This window comes from Trichomonas vaginalis, chromosome II, assembly GCF_026262505.1.
Source record: "Trichomonas vaginalis G3 chromosome II, whole genome shotgun sequence".
In the NCBI taxonomy this organism is placed as follows: Eukaryota; Parabasalia; order Trichomonadida; family Trichomonadidae; genus Trichomonas; species Trichomonas vaginalis.
This window is the reverse complement of record NC_067204.1, coordinates 4,757,357-4,776,532: the sequence shown is the minus strand read 5'-3', so window position 1 is coordinate 4,776,532 and position 19,176 is coordinate 4,757,357. Positions and strand designations below refer to the sequence as shown.

At 31.6% G+C, this 19,176-nt stretch overlaps 7 protein-coding genes and 1 non-coding gene across 8 annotated transcripts; 4 read left to right on the top strand and 4 right to left on the bottom strand.

The window, feature by feature from the left end:
• Positions 1-1,296: 1,296 nt before the first annotated feature.
• On the top strand, positions 1,297-2,335 carry TVAGG3_0487580 (Ankyrin repeat family; the record flags this gene model as incomplete). The annotated part of the gene is made up of 1 exon (XM_001312350.1): positions 1,320-1,997. One exon carries the CDS (start codon positions 1,320-1,322, stop codon positions 1,995-1,997), a length of 678 nt encoding a protein of 225 aa, XP_001312351.1.
• A 22-nt stretch (positions 2,336-2,357) lies between these two features.
• On the bottom strand, positions 2,358-4,523 carry TVAGG3_0487570 (uncharacterized protein; the record flags this gene model as incomplete). Its single annotated transcript, XM_001312351.1, has 1 exon — positions 2,358-4,523. One exon carries the CDS (start codon positions 4,521-4,523, stop codon positions 2,358-2,360), a length of 2,166 nt encoding a protein of 721 aa, XP_001312352.1.
• A 1,655-nt stretch (positions 4,524-6,178) lies between these two features.
• Positions 6,179-7,068, top strand: TVAGG3_0487560 (sphingosine N-acyltransferase Lag1/Lac1-like; the record flags this gene model as incomplete). The annotated part of the gene is made up of 1 exon (XM_001312352.2): positions 6,189-7,022. One exon carries the CDS (start codon positions 6,189-6,191, stop codon positions 7,020-7,022), a length of 834 nt encoding a protein of 277 aa, XP_001312353.1.
• Positions 7,069-7,229: 161 nt separating this feature from the next.
• Positions 7,230-8,802, top strand: TVAGG3_0487550 (phosphatidylinositol-4-phosphate phosphatase protein; the record flags this gene model as incomplete). Its single annotated transcript, XM_001312353.2, has 1 exon — positions 7,230-8,786. One exon carries the CDS (start codon positions 7,230-7,232, stop codon positions 8,784-8,786), a length of 1,557 nt encoding a protein of 518 aa, XP_001312354.1.
• Positions 8,803-9,063: 261 nt separating this feature from the next.
• TVAGG3_0487540 (uncharacterized protein) lies at positions 9,064-13,557 on the top strand (the record flags this gene model as incomplete). Its single annotated transcript, XM_001312354.1, has 1 exon — positions 9,225-13,514. One exon carries the CDS (start codon positions 9,225-9,227, stop codon positions 13,512-13,514), a length of 4,290 nt encoding a protein of 1,429 aa, XP_001312355.1.
• A 99-nt stretch (positions 13,558-13,656) lies between these two features.
• Positions 13,657-13,728, bottom strand: TVAGG3_0487530. The gene has a single exon. It is a non-coding gene; the product is annotated as a tRNA-Ala (tRNA).
• A 171-nt stretch (positions 13,729-13,899) lies between these two features.
• On the bottom strand, positions 13,900-17,386 carry TVAGG3_0487520 (DNA repair/RNA processing CPSF family; the record flags this gene model as incomplete). The annotated part of the gene is made up of 1 exon (XM_001312355.1): positions 13,931-17,281. The coding sequence occupies one exon, from the start codon at positions 17,279-17,281 to the stop codon at positions 13,931-13,933; it is 3,351 nt and encodes a 1,116-aa protein (XP_001312356.1).
• Positions 17,387-17,454: 68 nt separating this feature from the next.
• Positions 17,455-19,154, bottom strand: TVAGG3_0487510 (tetratricopeptide repeat domain domain-containing protein; the record flags this gene model as incomplete). The annotated part of the gene is made up of 1 exon (XM_001312356.2): positions 17,669-18,655. The coding sequence occupies one exon, from the start codon at positions 18,653-18,655 to the stop codon at positions 17,669-17,671; it is 987 nt and encodes a 328-aa protein (XP_001312357.1).
• Positions 19,155-19,176: the final 22 nt, after the last annotated feature.

Here is a 19,176-nt window from a genome sequence, read left to right as displayed (position 1 = left end):
TTGGATATTATACCTATAGTCAAAATAATCAAAGAAAAATTAAAATTTATTAGCTGTTATCGTACAAAATAAAATTTTAGATAAAATTTATGAAAGATTGTGAATCTGCAGCTTAGTTAGGCAAGTTTACATGATACTCTGCATACTTTCTTGAATAACAATGTAATTGAAGGTACCATCACTCGTAAACCTTAAAATTAACAAAACTCTGAATACATATATCATTTTTATCACAATGTATGAGAGATGAACTTAAAATTATTGGAGAATAAAAAAAAATTGATTTCAAAATCAAAATTTATTGTTTTTTTACACTTAGAAAAGATCTAAATTCAATCTTTGAACAATAATACATCATTGTTGTTTTCCAAAAAATATTCAAAATCGATTTTTCCAGGTGAAAAATTAAATATTAGATATTTATTTTTCATTTTTCGATTTTTTTTTGGAATTTTCAACCATGAAATAGAACATAACGAGTATCAAATATTTATTTCCTATCATATAATACGATGAATTTAATGATAATTTTTAAAATATATTTTCATTCACAAATATCAACCAAAATAGTTTGCAATATTGAAACGAATGTATTACAATATGATTAATCATAAGCTAAATTAGTAAAACATTGAGATGAATAGAGTATAAATCATGCTTTTAGTCTATTTTTTCTTCAAACTAGATGTTTTAACCCACAATGCTAAAATTTTAGTTCAATGATGAAGTTTCCAAACTTAATACTGATATAATAAGCTTCAATTTTATACTGAAATTGTATTTTATATCAATTCTACTTCATCGCTTTGATATTAGATTCATTTTATGATATGATATTGATTCACTTCTTGTATTGGATGGTATTATGCAGATATTTAAGAGATTTCTATATATAATTCGCGATGTTAAAATAACTCAATATTATATTAGCCGATTTTCCCCAAACTCAGTCTTCTACATATACGCGCTATGTGTAGTCTTCACATATAGTTTTAGGCCAAAATTTTGGCAGGAAGGAAGCGATTGTAGTTTAATTTTTTTATTTTGTAAAATATCATCTATACATTAAAATTGTATCTTACATAGTAATGCAATTGTTGCATATCTCATATCACATTATTTACCGTTGAGGTCATTTCAGAGAGAAGAATGTCATGCGGAGAAAATTTCTTTGTCACTTTTGGAGCAAAATCTTTGATTACTGAGTCGTTAATCGAAGAAACCAATATGGGTTGTTGTTTTAGGAATTCCATTTAAAAACTGAAATAACGATTATTTGTCAGAAATAAATCCCAACGTTCTTTCATTTTATTCAATTAATGTTTTTGATTATCATTGGTATCTCATCATTAATAGCAATTGTTGTATTAATAACTTTATGCTCTTCCTGTGGAAAAGCAAAGGTAGCTGCAGAAAATGATGATAATAACGCTACTAGAGACCTAAATTCAAATTCACCATTAGTCGACAATACAACAGATATACCTCAAGATGTAATTCCTGATGTTTTGCCAACATATGGCTCAACAGAAGATGGAAACTCTCCACAGCTTGTTAATTCGTTTGTTTCCAACATTAGTACTCATCATGGTCCTAAGTCCACAACAGGATGGTACATTAATGCTGCACCAGTTTCGTTCCCATCTAAAGAGACAGAAAAAGAGAAAGTGTTATTCGAGGCAGTTAAAGCAGAAAACAAAGACTTAGTACGCGATATAATTAAATCAGGAGTTAATTTAAACATTATGTGCAGCCAGAGTGGTACATATCTTCATTATTCTATCGAACATAAATTGAATGAGTTCGCTATCATGTTTCTTGAAAATGGAGCTAGCTATGAAATTAACAATTACGACCGCAAGTCCTGCATAGATGTTGCAATTGAAAATCAAAATGTCGAAATTTTGAAATACATTCTTGAAAAGTACGACGTGGATCCATATTACAAGAAACGTATCAAAGAATCCAAAGATGAAAGTATCTCATCACTTGTTTAATGTTATATTTTATTATTTATTTTTAAATTATTGTTAAAATGTGTACTAATCAGGTTTATATTTTTGAATATGAAATCATCTGACTTACTGCTAGTAAAGACAACAAAAAATGCTTATTACGACATTCACAATCTTAGTTTTCATGCAGAAATTTAAATAACGATTTTATTAGAACATATGAAAAGCAAACCATTATCATTCATTATATATGTATAGACATTTTTGCATATAAATACATATATTTTCCAAAAGATATCTGATAAAATTGAACCTATATTTATTTTCCAACACCAGGAATATCATAATATATCTTATTTTATCGAATTAAAAAAGAATAAAAATCAATACATAAATATTTCTTTAGATATTAAATTTCATAACATTTTCATCGACTTCGGAGTTAACACTTTCCTGCTGAATGATGTAATCACTTTCATTTTTATGAAGTTTGCTCCGGAGAACATATAAAATAATTATTACAACTAGACAAACAAAAATCACGGAAACAGCAAGTCCAATTAGAATATTTTTGACTAATCTCGTGATTTTTCCTCCTCCATATTTCATGTATAGAGGTTCATATAAATCTTCATAATACATCTTGTTAAATTTAACATATGTCTCCCATTTCAATTTTCCTGACTGTAGTTCTAACAAAGAATCATAAAATGATTCTGTGAATCTTGAAATATTAATGTTTGTCAGTGAATAGAACAACTCTGTTGGCGTCATCATGAAATATTCAAATCCAGGTTTCATCTTATTAATAAAATCAGAAAATCCGGTATAAATAGAATCTATATCATCTTTGTTGATTTCGCATTGGTTATCTAGGAAAAGTCTCCAAATTTTTTCGAAATTTTCTAAAAATTTCTTTGCTTTTTCAGTTTTTGTAACAATCGAATGCAGAAGATTGGGCGCACTCCATAAACTCAAATCTTTCCATGCTTGGATTGTTCGCATGACGTAAACACCTAAAATGTCGAAATCCCAATATGCATCTTTAATAGAAACACCATCATTGTATTTATTATTTGCTTCTATGAACGATGATAATGATCTTCCAATAGGATGTATCTGTAAAATTTCTCCTAAAGCTATATCATCTTTTAATACATCCTTTAGGTCATTTAGAAAGTCTATAGCATATCCTATGAATCCTGGGTATACACTTTCTATTTCTTTCAGTCCTTCAATGAATTCAGAAATTGCATTTTTAATTGTTACTGAATCCATTGGTTTTACATTGATTCTTGACAACAATTCATTGATTTTTGTTGTTGTCCTGATATCTTTGAAGTGTTTGGCAGCAAAAGTGATGTTATCTGACCAAGACATTGTAAAATTCGGAATTGCGCGCTTAGGATTATTCAAATATACTAATGCTGCCTTTGCTAAATAATATGTAGTAATCATATCTTTTGTACGGCTGTTTCCCATGATAGTTTTTATGAATGGCCTGAATAAATCTGTTTTTTCTTCTCTTAATAATGATATTAAGCCAGTATCATCATATAAAAATGAATAATTGTGGGGTATAAGGAAACTCACAAGCTTAAAGTTAGGTTTTGCATAATTCATGTTTTTGAAAACAAAATTACGTACAGAAGAGTTAACTTCTATGACATGGGTCTTGAGCTGATTCCTTAGATTGTCAACTATTGGATCTAGCTTTGTAATGAGCGATTGAATTTTAGGATTTGAAAGATCTGCTTCTTTTTTGGATTTATCATAGGCACTAATAAATGAACTAGCAAGATACTTAAATGAGTGCTTGCTTTCAGGTGCAATTCTAGAGTAAAGTGTCAATGCAGCTAATAATGATTTCATTGTAAAAAGAACTGATCCGTTTTTGAGATCTATGATTCCTTTCATCAAATGATGGAAATGTAAACACACTTCATATAGATTTATCTTATCATCCTCTATTGATTTTGGTATATCTGTGATCATTTCCATAATTTTATCAGAATTCATAAAAATCTTTGGCGGAGCATCTTTAAGTTTGAACTGGCTAAAAAGCATTGCGTTTTTGGCTATTTCGGCAGCATGAAAATAATGAGAAAGCGATAAATTGGTTGCTTCAACAACTCTCTCAACTGTTGTCTTATTTTTGCCTTCGGATATATCGTTAGCTATAGATTTTATCTTAAATATTTTAAAACCATATAACCACAATTGAATTTTGAGTCTCGAAACAATATCTGTAATGAAATTAAATGAACTTGAGTTGCCTTTTGGAAATTCGTGGATGCGAGATTGATTATCAATGAAAAATCGGTAAAATCTATTATATTCTGTTGTTAAATATTCTGGACTAGAAACATTATCCTTTGTACTAGTATAGTTTACTGAAGCTAACAAAAGGTTACCGATTTGAGTTTCAGGTGTAAAATTTGAAAGTAATACTTTTAATTCCTTCCATTTATTTAATTGCGACATATCAATACCATCTGCTGTTAAAACATCAGAAAAATTGAACTTTGCAGCAAGTATTACTCTGAAGAAAAGAAAAAAGCAAGACATTTATTAGATAATGTATATTTGATTGAAATGCAACGGCTTTCTAAGGATATCAGCGCAAATAACTTACACATCATTATGATTAAATATTTCTTACATTTTTGTTGATTTAATCTTAAAGGGCCTACAATTCCAATAAATTTTCAGAAAATTTGAGAAGAACAAATAATCTTGAACTTGCATTTTTAAAATAACACCGAATTATTTTTAAAATCAAACGATAATTTTTTTTGAGAAAATCTTGAATACGATAAGATTTTGAATATTCAAAAACTGACATTGGTCCGTAAAAAAAATATTTTATCTCTCTAAGTTGAAAATATAATTTCAAAACGTTAGTAATGCTGAGATATTGATTAAATAATTTCGATCAGATAATTTTTTTCCCGAAATTATCGTTGAAACAACAAATTCTCGTTATATCTCAATCATATCATCTACATATGCTAAATATTTCAAGGAACTAATTGGACATTCCAAATGATTTATAAATGAAATTACTCAATTGATATCGAGTCATATCGTTCTCAAGTTGATAAATTGGCTTCAATTCCATTGTGTATTAATTTTGTAAAGGATAAATATCGAAAAAGCAAAATATTGATCTTATTAAGTGAAAAATAGGCTTTGAATAATACTTATAACAATATGGTGATTATGTAAAATTAAAACATAAGATGCCATAACATTTTATCATTTCGACAACGTCCAAAAGCTGTATTTATTAGTGGCATTATTATTCAAATTTTTGTAATAGTAACTAAGGTTCATTTTATCATGTCTCTAACTCGTATTAATGATGGCGATGATAGTTTTGTTGAATTCGTTGAATTTTTGGTCAATCAGGTATTTTACTGAACTATCAGATAAATATTGCTTGAATGAATAGATGGATAAAGAATCCATATTCAGATGTTCCAAAACCCCATCTTAAAAGTTAGGAGTTCTGTAAATTTTCGGACAATAGATATTAAACCGTACTTTTTCTGGATAAGATTATTTGTATTTGTAAAAATTTGCTACGCAGTAATTAAATCGACGATTTAGAAGTTTGGTCTGGTCGATTTTTTCTCCAAGACCAACCTTTCAATAATAGACTCATAAAATTAAAGTTTTAAGTATATATTAATGTAATAGAAATGATATTTCACATTAATTTTAACTTTAATGCAACTTTTAAAGAAATATTGAATTTTTTCGAAAGTTGTTCGCCAAAATCAGCCAATTTTTGAATTATTTGTCCATAAATAGGCCAGACTATTTAATGATAATAAAGAAATGCTTATAATTTGTATCTTCCCGGTGGGGTTTCGTGATAATCCAAAAATAACGAAGTTATTGAAATGATTTTTTTCAATCAAAATTTTGAAAATGAACTGTCAAGTTCCTACCATCATGACTAGCTAATATTGTAGTTTTGATAATAACTTTCAGTAATGAAAATATTTTCTGAATCCTTTGATAGTGGGTTCAGAAAAATTTGTGCGGAAGCTTTTGAGAGCAAAAATTAGGAAAACCATTCTAAATGAAGTAATTAACATCAAACATCAAACATGAAAAGGTTATGTGATCTTGTTATGATGATGCGAACTTACGTAATCAATTCTGAATGAGGTCATTCATTCAAACATTGAAATTTTTTGAGAACCTACCATCTCATTAATATTCATGCATATTGCGGATTACTGCCGCAGTGAAACTACAATCGGTGCAGATGATTTAATCTATGCTCCATTTACAATTGCTGCCTATGCTATTTACAGATTATTCTTGAGCCAATTCTTCCTCAAGCCCTTATCATTGTTAATTAATGAAAAGCTTCGTTACAAATTTATCCACCGCGGCTTCGATTTAGTCCATTATGTCTGCTCTACCATCCTTGGTACCTTAGCTTTCTCACAAAGACCATATTTCCACTGCCCATTCTATTTCCTTGACTGTGGTAAGTATATTGCCTGCACAGGTCCAAAAGTTGTTTGCTCTCACCTCGAAAAGATCTATTTCTTCTTCTTTGCTTCATACTATCTCAGTGATGTCTTTTGGATCAGCACAACAAAGGATATTAAGATGCTTATTGCTCACCACTTTGTCACAATCACAATGATCACAGGCTGTGCATTAGTTGCTCGTCCAGTTGGCGGCTTATCCATCATGCTTCTCCATGATTGGGTTGATATCTTCCTTTACTCCGGAAAGGTCATGAACTATATTGGTCTTAAGCTTATTTCAGATATTTTGATGGTTTGCTTCGCCGCATCCTTCATTTACTTAAGATTATTCGGATGCCTTACAATTCTCATCACAATTTGCACACAGCAGCTCGAGCAGCCACACCACGCCAAGCTCTACTTCATCGCAAGATGCGCTTTCGGTGGTCTTTATGTTTGCCACTGTATTTGGGGCTACCAGATCTTCTGCGCCCTCAAGAGAATCTTCTTCAACAAGGATTCAATCCATGACACTCGCTCTGATAAGGGCAGTGATAAGGAAAAGGCCGAATAGATTGTTTTATTTTACTAAACGTTTCTTTTATCTAATTTGTTTAAATAACTGCCATGTTTTTGATTAACTTACGAAAACTAAAAGTTAAAAATCAAAATTTTAAAATATTTTCCAAATTATTTTCTTTTCTTTGAATAGAATGATTAGGCTACCTCATTTAAACTTCTTTTCCCCTCTGATCTCCTCATATTTTATCATTTTTTGTTGATGGAAAATTCTCTTCGTTACAACAGTAACTATTTCAGATTATATTTTAAAGATGGAGGCATTGTTGCCATTGATAGAGCAAAATTGGTTAGATTAGGTGAGGATCCTGCCTTTAATCCAGAGAAAGAAAAATTTTTCGAAGATTTTCTTGGCATATATATTGTTGACGATGCATTTTTCTGCGCTCTATCACTCAAATCAGAAGAAATTTACGAGAAATTTGGAATTCGTAAGTCTACTAACTTAATAGTTCTTCAAATTTCAAATGATAAGTCTAAAGATAAATACTCTTCTTTGATTCTCAACGGACTAAAGTTATGCAATCTTTACACAAGTAAAAAACAAGATTTAACTCTTACACAACAACAAAATGCGAAACATGAAGTTACAAGAGACTTATTTACATGGAACTTTGAAGCCAAATCGAATGCTATGAGATTCGGACTTGAGAATAATACAACTAATTTTATCGCCGGAAACATCGAAAAATTCCAAACTCCAGATTTCGATTTTATCCTTATCTCAAGACGTGTAAACAAGAATAATGGACCAAGATATTGGGCAAGAGGTGCAGATAGTGATGGTTTTGTTGCAAATTTCGTTGAATCAGAAACAATTATCGTAAAATCCGATACAACATACGCATTTGTTCAAGTTCGTGGTTCTATTCCGATTGAGTGGTCCCAATATCCAGATCTTAGACCACAACCAGAAGTTGTTATCGGTTCCACAAGTAATTGTAAAAAAGATTGTCAAGCGCACTTCAATTTTTTGCGCAAATCATATGGTGACACAATTGTTGGCATCTGCTTAACGGAAAACAGAGGTCGTAAGGAAGGAAATCTTACAAAATTGTATTTACATTACGGAAATCAAGAAAAAGGAGTGAAAGTTATTCATTTCCCAATGAACACAATTTGCAAAGGCAACAACTTCGAGAAAGTCTCCACAGTTTTACCAGAAATCCAGAAGTATCTCGATGAAATCGGATATTCCGAAATTATTTCAGGCAGAGTTACGAAATCTCAAGCAGGAGTCGTCAGAACAAATTGTCTTGATAACCTTGACCGCACAAATTACATGCAACAATACGTTGCAAGCCAAGTTTTGAAGGATTTCTCACTTGAAAATCTCAAAAACTACGCTGTTGCATGGTCAGATAACGGAGATAGCATAAGTATTCAATACTGTGGAACACGTTCTTTGACTGGTGAGATTGTTAAGACAGGGAAACTCTCATTGAAAGGAAAACTTTCAAATGCAGTCGTTTCTACAAGGAGATTCTTCATAAATACATGGAAAGATGGCAGAAAACAGGATGAATATGATGCAGTAAACCTCAAAACATTACCACGTCCTGTAAAACGCGCATTTCCTTTGATCGAATTTTTGGTTATTTTGATGTTCGCTTTCATGACACTTATTCGTCATGGAATTATCGCATTTAGAGGTGCTATTAGAAATGCTAAGGGAACTCTCGTTCAACATCCTTCTTTCAAAGAAATTAAATATCCAGATCCAAATTCAAAGGATGAGTTTGATATCCTTATGAATTAAAGTAATTTTATCTTGTAACATAACATTTAAACCCTAATTTTTTACATTTTTATTGATATTTTAAAATATAAATTTTGTATCTTTAACATCTATACACATATCATATACATATGATTTATGTTCTGAAATTTATGATATGAATCAAGCACTATTGTAGAAAAATGAAGTTGCAATCAAATTCTTGACTATGATTCTAGTCAAGTCCTGTAAAATGGAAATCCACATTAGTCATAAATATGGCATGCAAAGGCATTATATTCATGTCTTATAAATTTTTAACAAGACTTGAAAATTTTTGATATTTTGAGATCAAAAAATCACATAGATTCACAACCGCATGCTTTAAATTGTATCCAAAATAAAAGCGCCATAAAAACGATAGTTTTTCTTTGGCCGAACATCATTTTTCTTAATTCATTTCATCCATTATCCTTTATAATGAGCAGTGAAAAACCAGAAGCCAAGCCACCAAAAGGACCATCCCCTACTGAATTTCAAGAGTTATACAAAAAATTCGACGCCAAAGTCGATTATAACCAAAGAATCAAAGAATTAAATGAATATTCTCTTGATGAAATGATAGTTTATAACCTACACGTACGACCAGTTCCCAACGAATATGTCAGATATAATTATGAAACGTTTTTATTTTTTCATAATGCAAAATTCGGTTTTCCGAATCTTGGAATTGAGATGTTCAACATCTACAAAGAAAATACAACAGTAGATTCATACTTAAAGCGAATTATCGACAGTAAAATCTACAATTGTTACGAAAAAATTTACAAAAAAGACTCAAACATGTATGTTTTCTGCCAGTGGATAAATTCAATCGCCAAAGACGGGAAATTTGGTATCATATTCAACAACGAAACCTTTAACGATGAAGAATACAGCGGATTCAAATTTGACTACATGAAAAAGGTCTTTACAAGCTTTATCTACAAAAATAAAGAATATAAACCAGATATAGAGAACCTTATTGTCAAAGCTGGCCTACCAAAAGTCGATCTTACGTTGAAACCTTCGTATAATATTTCATTACAAGATTTTATTGGCTGGAAACTACTTTCCAACACAAAAAAATCACCATTCGCGAGCAACAGATCACTTCTTAACATGGTATCAATGGTCATTGACGAGATAAAATCAGTAAAATCGAAAGATCAAATTTCTCCACGACAATACTATTTCGTTTTACATATTTTACAAAGAATCATCATCAGTGCGTCTAAAGTACAGTCAAACGACCTTTCTGATGCCATTACGAACTTCTTTAACTCACAAGTTACATCAAATGAAGAAATTCAAGGATTAATGACGCTTTTGAAGCTGGAATTCATCAACATCATTGGTATTTATACACAAGAAAGGGAAACATTCATGAAAGCTCTTGTTAATTTCTATATCAACAGAGATTTCAGGAGAAATCAGTTAAATTTCGCAGAACCAATCAAAATTTCGAACGAAATCGAAGATTTCAAGTGGTATAAAAGCGTTTGCAAATACTCCGCGTGTTGTTTCTTCTTGGACATGTTCCAAAAAGAAAAAAGTTATGAAGCAATTTCATTTTTGACATTTTTATATCAAAAATTGAATGAAAAACCGTTTATTGACAAACTTCTTTTCTTTGACTTTTCTGTTGTTCCTGAAATAGAGAAGATCGCCGCAGATATTTTCAGCGAAGAGATGAAAGAATATCCATTATACAAAGACATCAAAAACGTGAAGAAAAGATTTAATTCTAACATCAGATATTTATCGAAAGAAAGCTTCGAAATCATCAACGAATGTTTGTTATTTACTAGCAATATGATGCCAGTAAGAGTTCCTAATTCTTCTGGAGTGAATTTTACTTTTGGAGATTGGAGAATTGATTTCAAAAACATGGCAAATTATGACTATGATTTTCGCTCAATTTCTAAAAGTTTTGATACGATTTCTGGAATTGATTCTGACATGAAAATGGACATCTTGAAGAAACTCGCTGAGAACTACACATCTGTTGACAATTTAAAGCATTTCCAAGCAAATATCGTTGATGTAATGATGTCTGCTGACAATGAAAATCAAGAAAAATTAATTGGTCACTTCACTTTATCACATATTACAGATTTAGTTCTTCAATGTGATGCCAGTGACTTATTCCAAGAGTATATAAACAATGAACATCCAGAAGCAGCAAAACAGACCAATAAAAAACCATCAAAATCATCCAAAACAAACAAAATCAAAGAAGAAAAACCAAAAACTCCAATTCCAAAAGAAAAGAAACCAACAATTTCTGTTTTCGATGTAAAGAAACAAAAAATGTCATTTTTAGAACTCAAAGATCAAACTGCTTATATTATAGGTGGCGATGAATTTAAAGTTATAGATTTACAAGAAAAGAAACAAACAAATGATAATGATAATAATGAAGATGAAAGTGGTGTTTACAGAGGATTGTCAATTAAAAAGAAAGAGAAGAAACAAAAGAAACAAAATAATCCTGTTGTTGAAGAAGTCAAACAAGAAATAAAACCAGTTCAAAATGGTTGGGCAAAACTCTCTCTTAAACCGAAGAAGAAGAAAGAAGAGGAAGTTATTGAAGTGTATAGTAAACAATCGAAACCTGATGTTAAACCATTCATTGAAGCTGTTTCGAAGAAAAACATTGGTTGGGGTGATTTGGATCTAAAAGGAAATGTTCAACAGACAAAAATTGTAAAACATGAAGAAATCGAACCAAAAATTGAAGAAAAAATCGAAGAAAATGAACCAAAACAACCAGAAAAAGAGATTGTTTATGGTGGAATAACTCTTAAGTCATCTAAGAAATCAAAGAAACAAAATAAGAACAAACAAAAACAAGAAGAACCAAAACAAATTGTTAAAAATGAATTTAAACCTGAAAAAATTGAACAAAAACTAGTTGATTTCAATCCAATCAAACTAGATGATACAAAATCAGTTGACTCTCAACAAAGCGACTCACAAGAAACAAAATCAATTGATACTAATTCAGTTGATTCACAAGAAATGAAATCAATTGATTCACAAGAAACAAAATCAATTGATACTAATTCAGTTGATTCACAAGAAACAAAATCAATTGATACTAATTCAGTTGATTCACAAGAAACAAAATCAATTGATACTAATTCAGTTGATTCACAAGAAATGAAATCAGTTGATTCACAAGAAATGAAATCAGTTGATTCACAAGAAATGAAATCAGTTGATGCAAATGAAAATGAAATGAATCAAAGTGATTCTAGTCAAAATGAAATTGTTGAAATGATGGAAAATAATGATAATTACCAAGAAGAAAACAAAGATAATGATTACAGCTACAACTATCCAGAAGAAATGACTAATTATGATGACCAATTACAATCATTTCCTTCAATCATTGGTAACAGTAATCAATATTTCGATCAACCTCAATCTGTCCAAGAAACAAATCAACAAAACACTTTCATGAACTCTTATCCTGATCAAATCAACTCTTTTCCATCAGTTCTTAACTCTAACTCAAGTAATTCTCAATCATTTCCATCAGTTATTGAAACAAATCAAAGTAGTCAATTAAATCAAAACTTGTATTATAATGGTTTGGATCATTTGTTCTGTGAAAAGATAGGAAATGCAACAGTCTCCAATTTCTCACAGATATGCATAAATGTTTCACATGTAATGGATATACAAGTAACTCCATTTGAAATTTCAATTCATTACATTGATTTGACTGGGGAAGTTCCCTTTGTAAAAGTGACAGATGAATTAATGAACAGTGTCAAATGGCTTTACAAAGACAATTTTATTACGTTTTACATCAATTTCAATAACAATGAGCCAGGACAGCATCTTCTCCAAGGAAGTATTTCCATAAATGATTTAGTTTTCCCGTTCCAGTTCATTTACACAATTTTCGAAACAGTTTGTTACATAAAAATCTCTGATCTTAACTTTTACATCGATCAGAATTTCAGACCAACAAGCTATGTAAAGTATGCTTCTCCTAATGATACATTCATGGTATCTGTCTATGACTCCAATTTCAATAAATTGGACCATAAAATTGATTTGTATGGAGAAAAATTGCCAATGTTACTGAAAAATGAAAAAAGTGACACCCAAATTTGTCTCAGCGGAAGTTCGAACTTTGCAATGGTTGTTTACATATCAAAACAACCGAATAAGAATTTCTATACTGGAATACAGTTTAATTTGACGTTTTCTCCCAATGTTATGAGTCAAAATTTGATTCCAAATAATTTTGATGTAATTAAATTCTCGAGAAGTGAAATTTCAGTTCTAAACTCAAATGACTTGGACATGACACCGAGAAACACTGTTGCTTTCGATATAGGATACCATAATTTCTATAATTTGATGAATTCTTTTAATATTAATAGATACCAATACATAACATATGACAATGCTCCAAGTTTATGCCTTACTTTGCCTTATTTGATCTATAGCAACACAATAAATAAGGAAACAATTGGATTTTTCTTTAATTCTTTGACTAGTTTGTATAATCAGAGCAAAAACAATCCACAAATGAAGATGTTCAATGATTCATACGAATTAATGATAGAATTTATCTCTAATCAGTACCAAATGAAGAATTTTGATGTAGATAAGATATTTAAGAATTCTTCTCCTTCTTTAGATGAAAACGATCAACAGATGAGTAACCAATACCAATTTTACTCAGGTCAGAATCAATATCAATATTAATTTTGATATTTTTTATTAATTTTATATTTGTTTTTATAAAAATCGTATATTAATATTATAAATTTATCATTATTTAAGTTTATGTCTTAAGATATGAGTATTAATTTTTTTCCCTTTGAAATTTTTAGAAAAAGAAAAAAATTGGATGCAGGGGAGATCGAATCCTCGGCCTCAACAATGCAAATGTTGCGCTCTACCACTGAGCTATGCACCCTCTTCGAAAGTTAGTAATTTTAGATTCTCGACATAGAAAAAGATCAATTTTCAATGAAACATTATTTTACTTTTTGAAACAATAAAGAAACATATTAAATTAATAAAGACAAAAAAATTTATCAAATTTCAATAATAAAATACAATAAATCTATAAAACAAAAAATAAATTAAACAAAATAATCATAAAAAATTAAATAAACTCATCTCAATCCATTATGTTGACCATCATTGGGGTAATGAAGGCAGTACACCAAGTATCTTGTGATCAAATCGATAATACTTGATCTATCGAACTTCATCTTATATTTCTCAGTCAAATTTCTTGCGAAATCTTCCTGGAATTGCAGAGGCATATCGGCGAACATTTCTACAATATCTAGATCAATAACTGCTGATGATGGGTATTGTTTGTTTCTCTTTTCAAGTGGATTGATTCCTGTTAGTTTTGTCAACATTTCAGAAACTTTCAATTCCACACCCAACAAGATATTCAAATAAGGATTATTTGGATTAAAAATATGAGACATGAAAACTCCAACTTCTCCAGTAATTGTTGAATACCACATGTAAGCAGTTGGATGACTTTGTTTCGGTGCCTGGTTCTGCATCTGCATTTGGTTTTGGTTCTGGCTGTGACTCATTGTCTGATAGAGTGTTGTATACGCTCCAACAATTGGATCTCCGACGTTGAAACATGATTCAAACGCTATGTTATCAAATGGTCTTTTGTTCAATGCATCACTGAAGAACATGAAATTTCCTGATCTGTCACCAACAGTTATAATATCTTCTGATGGACAGACACTGATTGCTGTGATGCACTGTCTCATGTTTTGTCCCATTGAAGAGATAGGAGTAAAACATCTACTCGTGTCGTCGTATTTGAACAGCTTTATTCCCATGTTTTGATCACCAACAATTAGTTTGTCAGTGTGGAATGCGATTGCTGTTATTTTTGTTCCGACGTTTTCAAGGCGAGAAACAGGAGCTAAAGCTGTTTTGTTTGTATTAAACTGGAATAAAACAACTATTGTTCCTCCTGCACAAACAATTCCTGGAATATAAGTATCAACTGTTTTACTTTCCCTTAATGTTATCAATGACAAATTCCTGTTGTATTTGCATTTAACATATTCGAAACCTTCTTTTTGCTGTGACAGATTTGCTACATGAACAATTATTTCTTTGCTGATGTTCATTGACAACCACGCGATCATGTGTTTATCCAGTTTGGATGAAAGTATTGTTTCATCCTTACTAACTGTCAATCTGTTGATTGCATCAGCGTGAGGGATGTCGTAATTCGTGTAAATGTAGATTCCGCTCTGTGTTGTCACAGCCAAATCCATTGAATTTGTTTCGTCATTCATTGAAGGAATTGGCTCTGTATTGATGATTGTTGTCGAATCATCTCTTACAGGAGAAACAGTGATCACGCAGTCATTGAAATCAACCATCATCAGGTCAACCTCGTTGCTGTCAGGAGAGAAAATGGCATATCTAGTAAGAGGTGTCAAAAAGTGAGGAATTTTCGTGGCAGAAATCGGTCTGATCATGAGAATTCCGTTGTTTTTGACAGAGATCAAACACATCTTTGAAGAGAAGGATAAGATGGTCGGATAAGCATCTGCGTACTGATACAACAATACAGAGCTATCGCCAACAGAAATGTTTGTAACTAATGATGTAGCAGGTTTTCCATCCAAAATTAACGCTCTGTAGATTTGAACAACACCGTGTTCGTATCCAATAGCGAATGTCTGTTCGTCAATCCATATTCCGCATGTCGGCTTCAAGTTCTTTATCTCAGACTCTTTGCAGCAAGTGCTGTCGAATACGTCATCGATCATTGTTCTGTAGAGATAAAGTTTCTGTTCGCAGACAACGAGGAAGAAGCGGGGAGAGAGGTCTCCGAATTGAGATCCGCGGTTGAAATGGGAGGAGAAGGATACTGATACGATTTTTGTTTGATAATCAAGTTTGCTCGGATTCGAAAAATCTTTCCAATAATATAATAAAGAGCTTTGCTCAGGAGCGACGTTAATCATGTATTTCCTGTAATAAGGGTCTGTAACTAGCATGCTGCACATAACTTTGTTCTCGTAACATTCGCTATTCTCATTAAATCTGACAACTTTGTCCGGCATGGCCAAAAGGAACTGTAATTTATCGTCAATGAAAAGTGAACCAAAGCCGAGACACGGGCCATTCAATCCCATGTAGGGAGCTCCGTTTTGGTAGTGTAAGCTTATTTCTTTGGTTGCAGGCTGCGCATTGCTGGCGTATTGGATCCTCATGATGTGGGTCTGGTTGCTGGTTGAGAAAACAATCATCGTGTCTGTTTTGTTGATGGATTGAGAATACATTTTCGTAATTGGAGAAGTAAACGTAGGATGAGGGATACCTCGTGAGTATACACGTGGTCCTGGTCTGGAAATAGTGACACATTTGTTGTGGTTTGAAATCATTTGTAATATTTTATTTTTTGTACGGCTAATGACAAGATTTTTCCTTCCGATGTAGAATCTTGTAGGGAATAGTTGAAAGCCTTCATTTTTCAGCGCACAAATGTAGGATTCGCCTGAATCATTCACTGCAAGAATCACATTCATTTTGTAATTAATGATTTTCGTAAAATTTATGATGGGTGTCATTTTCTGGTTGTTGACAAATGGCATTTCGCGAAATTGATTATTTGGTTCGAGAATATAAAGTTTGGATTTATCTGTTAAAAATGCAATTGTATAATTGTTTAACTGGCACCAATCGCATATTATACCATCTGCTTGGTCTAGACTTGATATTGGCGAGAATTCGTTGTTTTTGAGATACCAATGCATTTTAACTTGTAAAAAGAAGATGATACCGCCATCATACGGAACAGCCATGGCTATCTTGGTTCCTTCGATATTCAAATTCGTCTGATTTACAGTAATAAGCCCTTGATAAGGGTCATAAACGTTGTAAAATCCGGCTTCAAAGCGACCAATACGGCCATCAGTTTGTCTGATTGTTATCGGAGCGAGGCCTCGTGATTTCTGCACATTTTGAAGCTTATATGGTAGTTTTCCTTCAATTGGAGATCTGATTAATTGTTCATCAATAAAATAAAGGCCTAATCCACCATGGTCGCATGATACTATTAAAAGTGAATTTTCGTAGTATATTTTGCTTGGCTCTATTAATAAAGGATCTAAGTGAATAGAAAGCTTTTTGACAATTAGCTTTTCTTCATTTGAATATGTGTATAATATAATTTGATTTGATAAAGCAGCAAAGAATGAATCGAACTCAAATATATTGGGACCTTTGCAAATTGTGTGAATTTTTGTAAACATTTGCTGGGAGAAACAATGAGTTGGATCAACTGAATATTTCATGTGCACACACTGCTGTATAAGGAAATATGACCGCATGTTAAAAAGAATTTCTTCAATAGAAACTTCAACTGAAGTATGCACTGGCGGCATCCAATTTCCGGCTAATGCGCACTCCACATATTGTGAGTTTTTGACTGTCTTATGGATGCTCTTAGCCTGAAGCAGACTCATCTTTAAAGAACAATATTTTTTTTTTACAAAACCAATCTTGAATAAAATCAATTTTAGTATACTCGTGAATCAATACATGACAAAATACATAAAAAACTTAAAAATTCAGCTGACAATTGCCAATAAATTATTTAATTTTTTTGGAAAAAAGTCAAAAAAATTGCTATATGAGATGAAAGAGTACCATAACTTATTTGTTTATATGTAGCTGAGGTTATGCATTTGTCAACAATATACGAGTAACAAAATGAAATTTGATATTCTAAAGTAATTCAAACTTATTCCGAACATTTATTTTATAGATCAAATGTATATGAATATTTAAGAAATAAGACATAGTTTTAAAACAATATTTTCTTTTTTAAAAAATAACTCTATCAAATAAAACTAATTTTTGCGATTCTTAATAATTCTGTAAATGCCAGATGCAAGGGCGCCGAATCCAACGCCGATAGTTAAGCTGATACCAACAGTTTTAAGAATTGAAGAACCAGATTTTGGTGAAGGAAGATCTGGTATTGATGGCTCGACCTTTTTGGCTCTTGCATGGTACGATAAAGCCTTTTCATGATCAGCTTCGCAGCCAAGGCCAGCATCGTATAATTTGGCGGCTTCGTACAAAGCAACTGGCTCTTCTGCTACAGATATGACCGCCTCGAACCATTCCAAAGCTTGTTTGGCATTCTTGACTTCAAAGTCAACGTTGGAAAGAGGTGAAAGTAGTTGTCCTAAAGGTGTAAGAGCAAGGCCGAAACCGTTTTGGGCTGCTTCCATAAGTAATTGGAATCCAGCCTTTTTGTCATTACCTGATTCGATTAGGAGCTTGCCTAAAAGGAAGCAAGAGTAAGGATGATGATATTTGGTTGCAGCGATTAAAAGAAGAGAAAATAGAGCGTTTTGATCGCCACCTTCTTGCACATTAGCTTGAATGCCTAATAAAATGGCCGGAAGGAATTGGGCTTCCATCGCGATATTAATCATTTTTTGAGCGTAAGATTTTGCTTCTGGAGTTCCCTTGTCATGATTGATTGCAAAGAGATTGAATGCAGATTGAGGGTCAATATCGTTTGTGTTGGATCGAGGATCTGTGATAAGAAGATCCCATTTAACGTGTTCTACTTTTTCGAGAGATATCGTATAAGATTTGGCAGAAAAAGATGTTGTATATCCTTGGATTTGTGCAAATAATTTACCGCAAACGCATGGGATAGCTTCTGGTATAGAAATGCAAATTTCATCTTTATTTTCTGAAAGTTCTATCTTCATTCCTTTTGGATTGAACTTATTAGGGATAGTGAATTTAATATCGATTTCTTCCTCATGATCTTCAACATCATATGTATAGAGATACTGATAATTTGGATCAATTTCCATTTTCTCTGAATGAGGAAAATTTTTATAATTGGCCTGGATTGAATGAATGTACGGACTATTTTATCTAAAAAATGAAAACAACATCTGATATGCTTCTATTTTTCTCTTACGAATTCATTTGCTTACTCTAATTATTGGGAAGAAATTTTATAACCGAGCCTATGGCTATTGATGATTGAATACTATCATATCATAAGGAATCATAGAAATAGATTAGCAACAAAATATATAGATACGCAGTTTCAATAAAATAGAAAGGTGACTAAAGTTTTTTCGCCTACCCCGAGCGAGTTTCTATGAGGGTCTTTCCTCACCTAATGAATTTAGTTCCTTGGCTATAGTAAAGCATACAATAACACAACCGCGCGTTTTAAACTGTTAAAAATAGTACTTTGCTTTCTTTTGCTTTTATATCAATTAAAGGACATCTTTTTATTGTTCAACTTCGCATGAACATAAATTAAAATTGGAAAAATTCCGCAAATAAATTCTTAATTTTGCATAAATTTTGATATTAAATT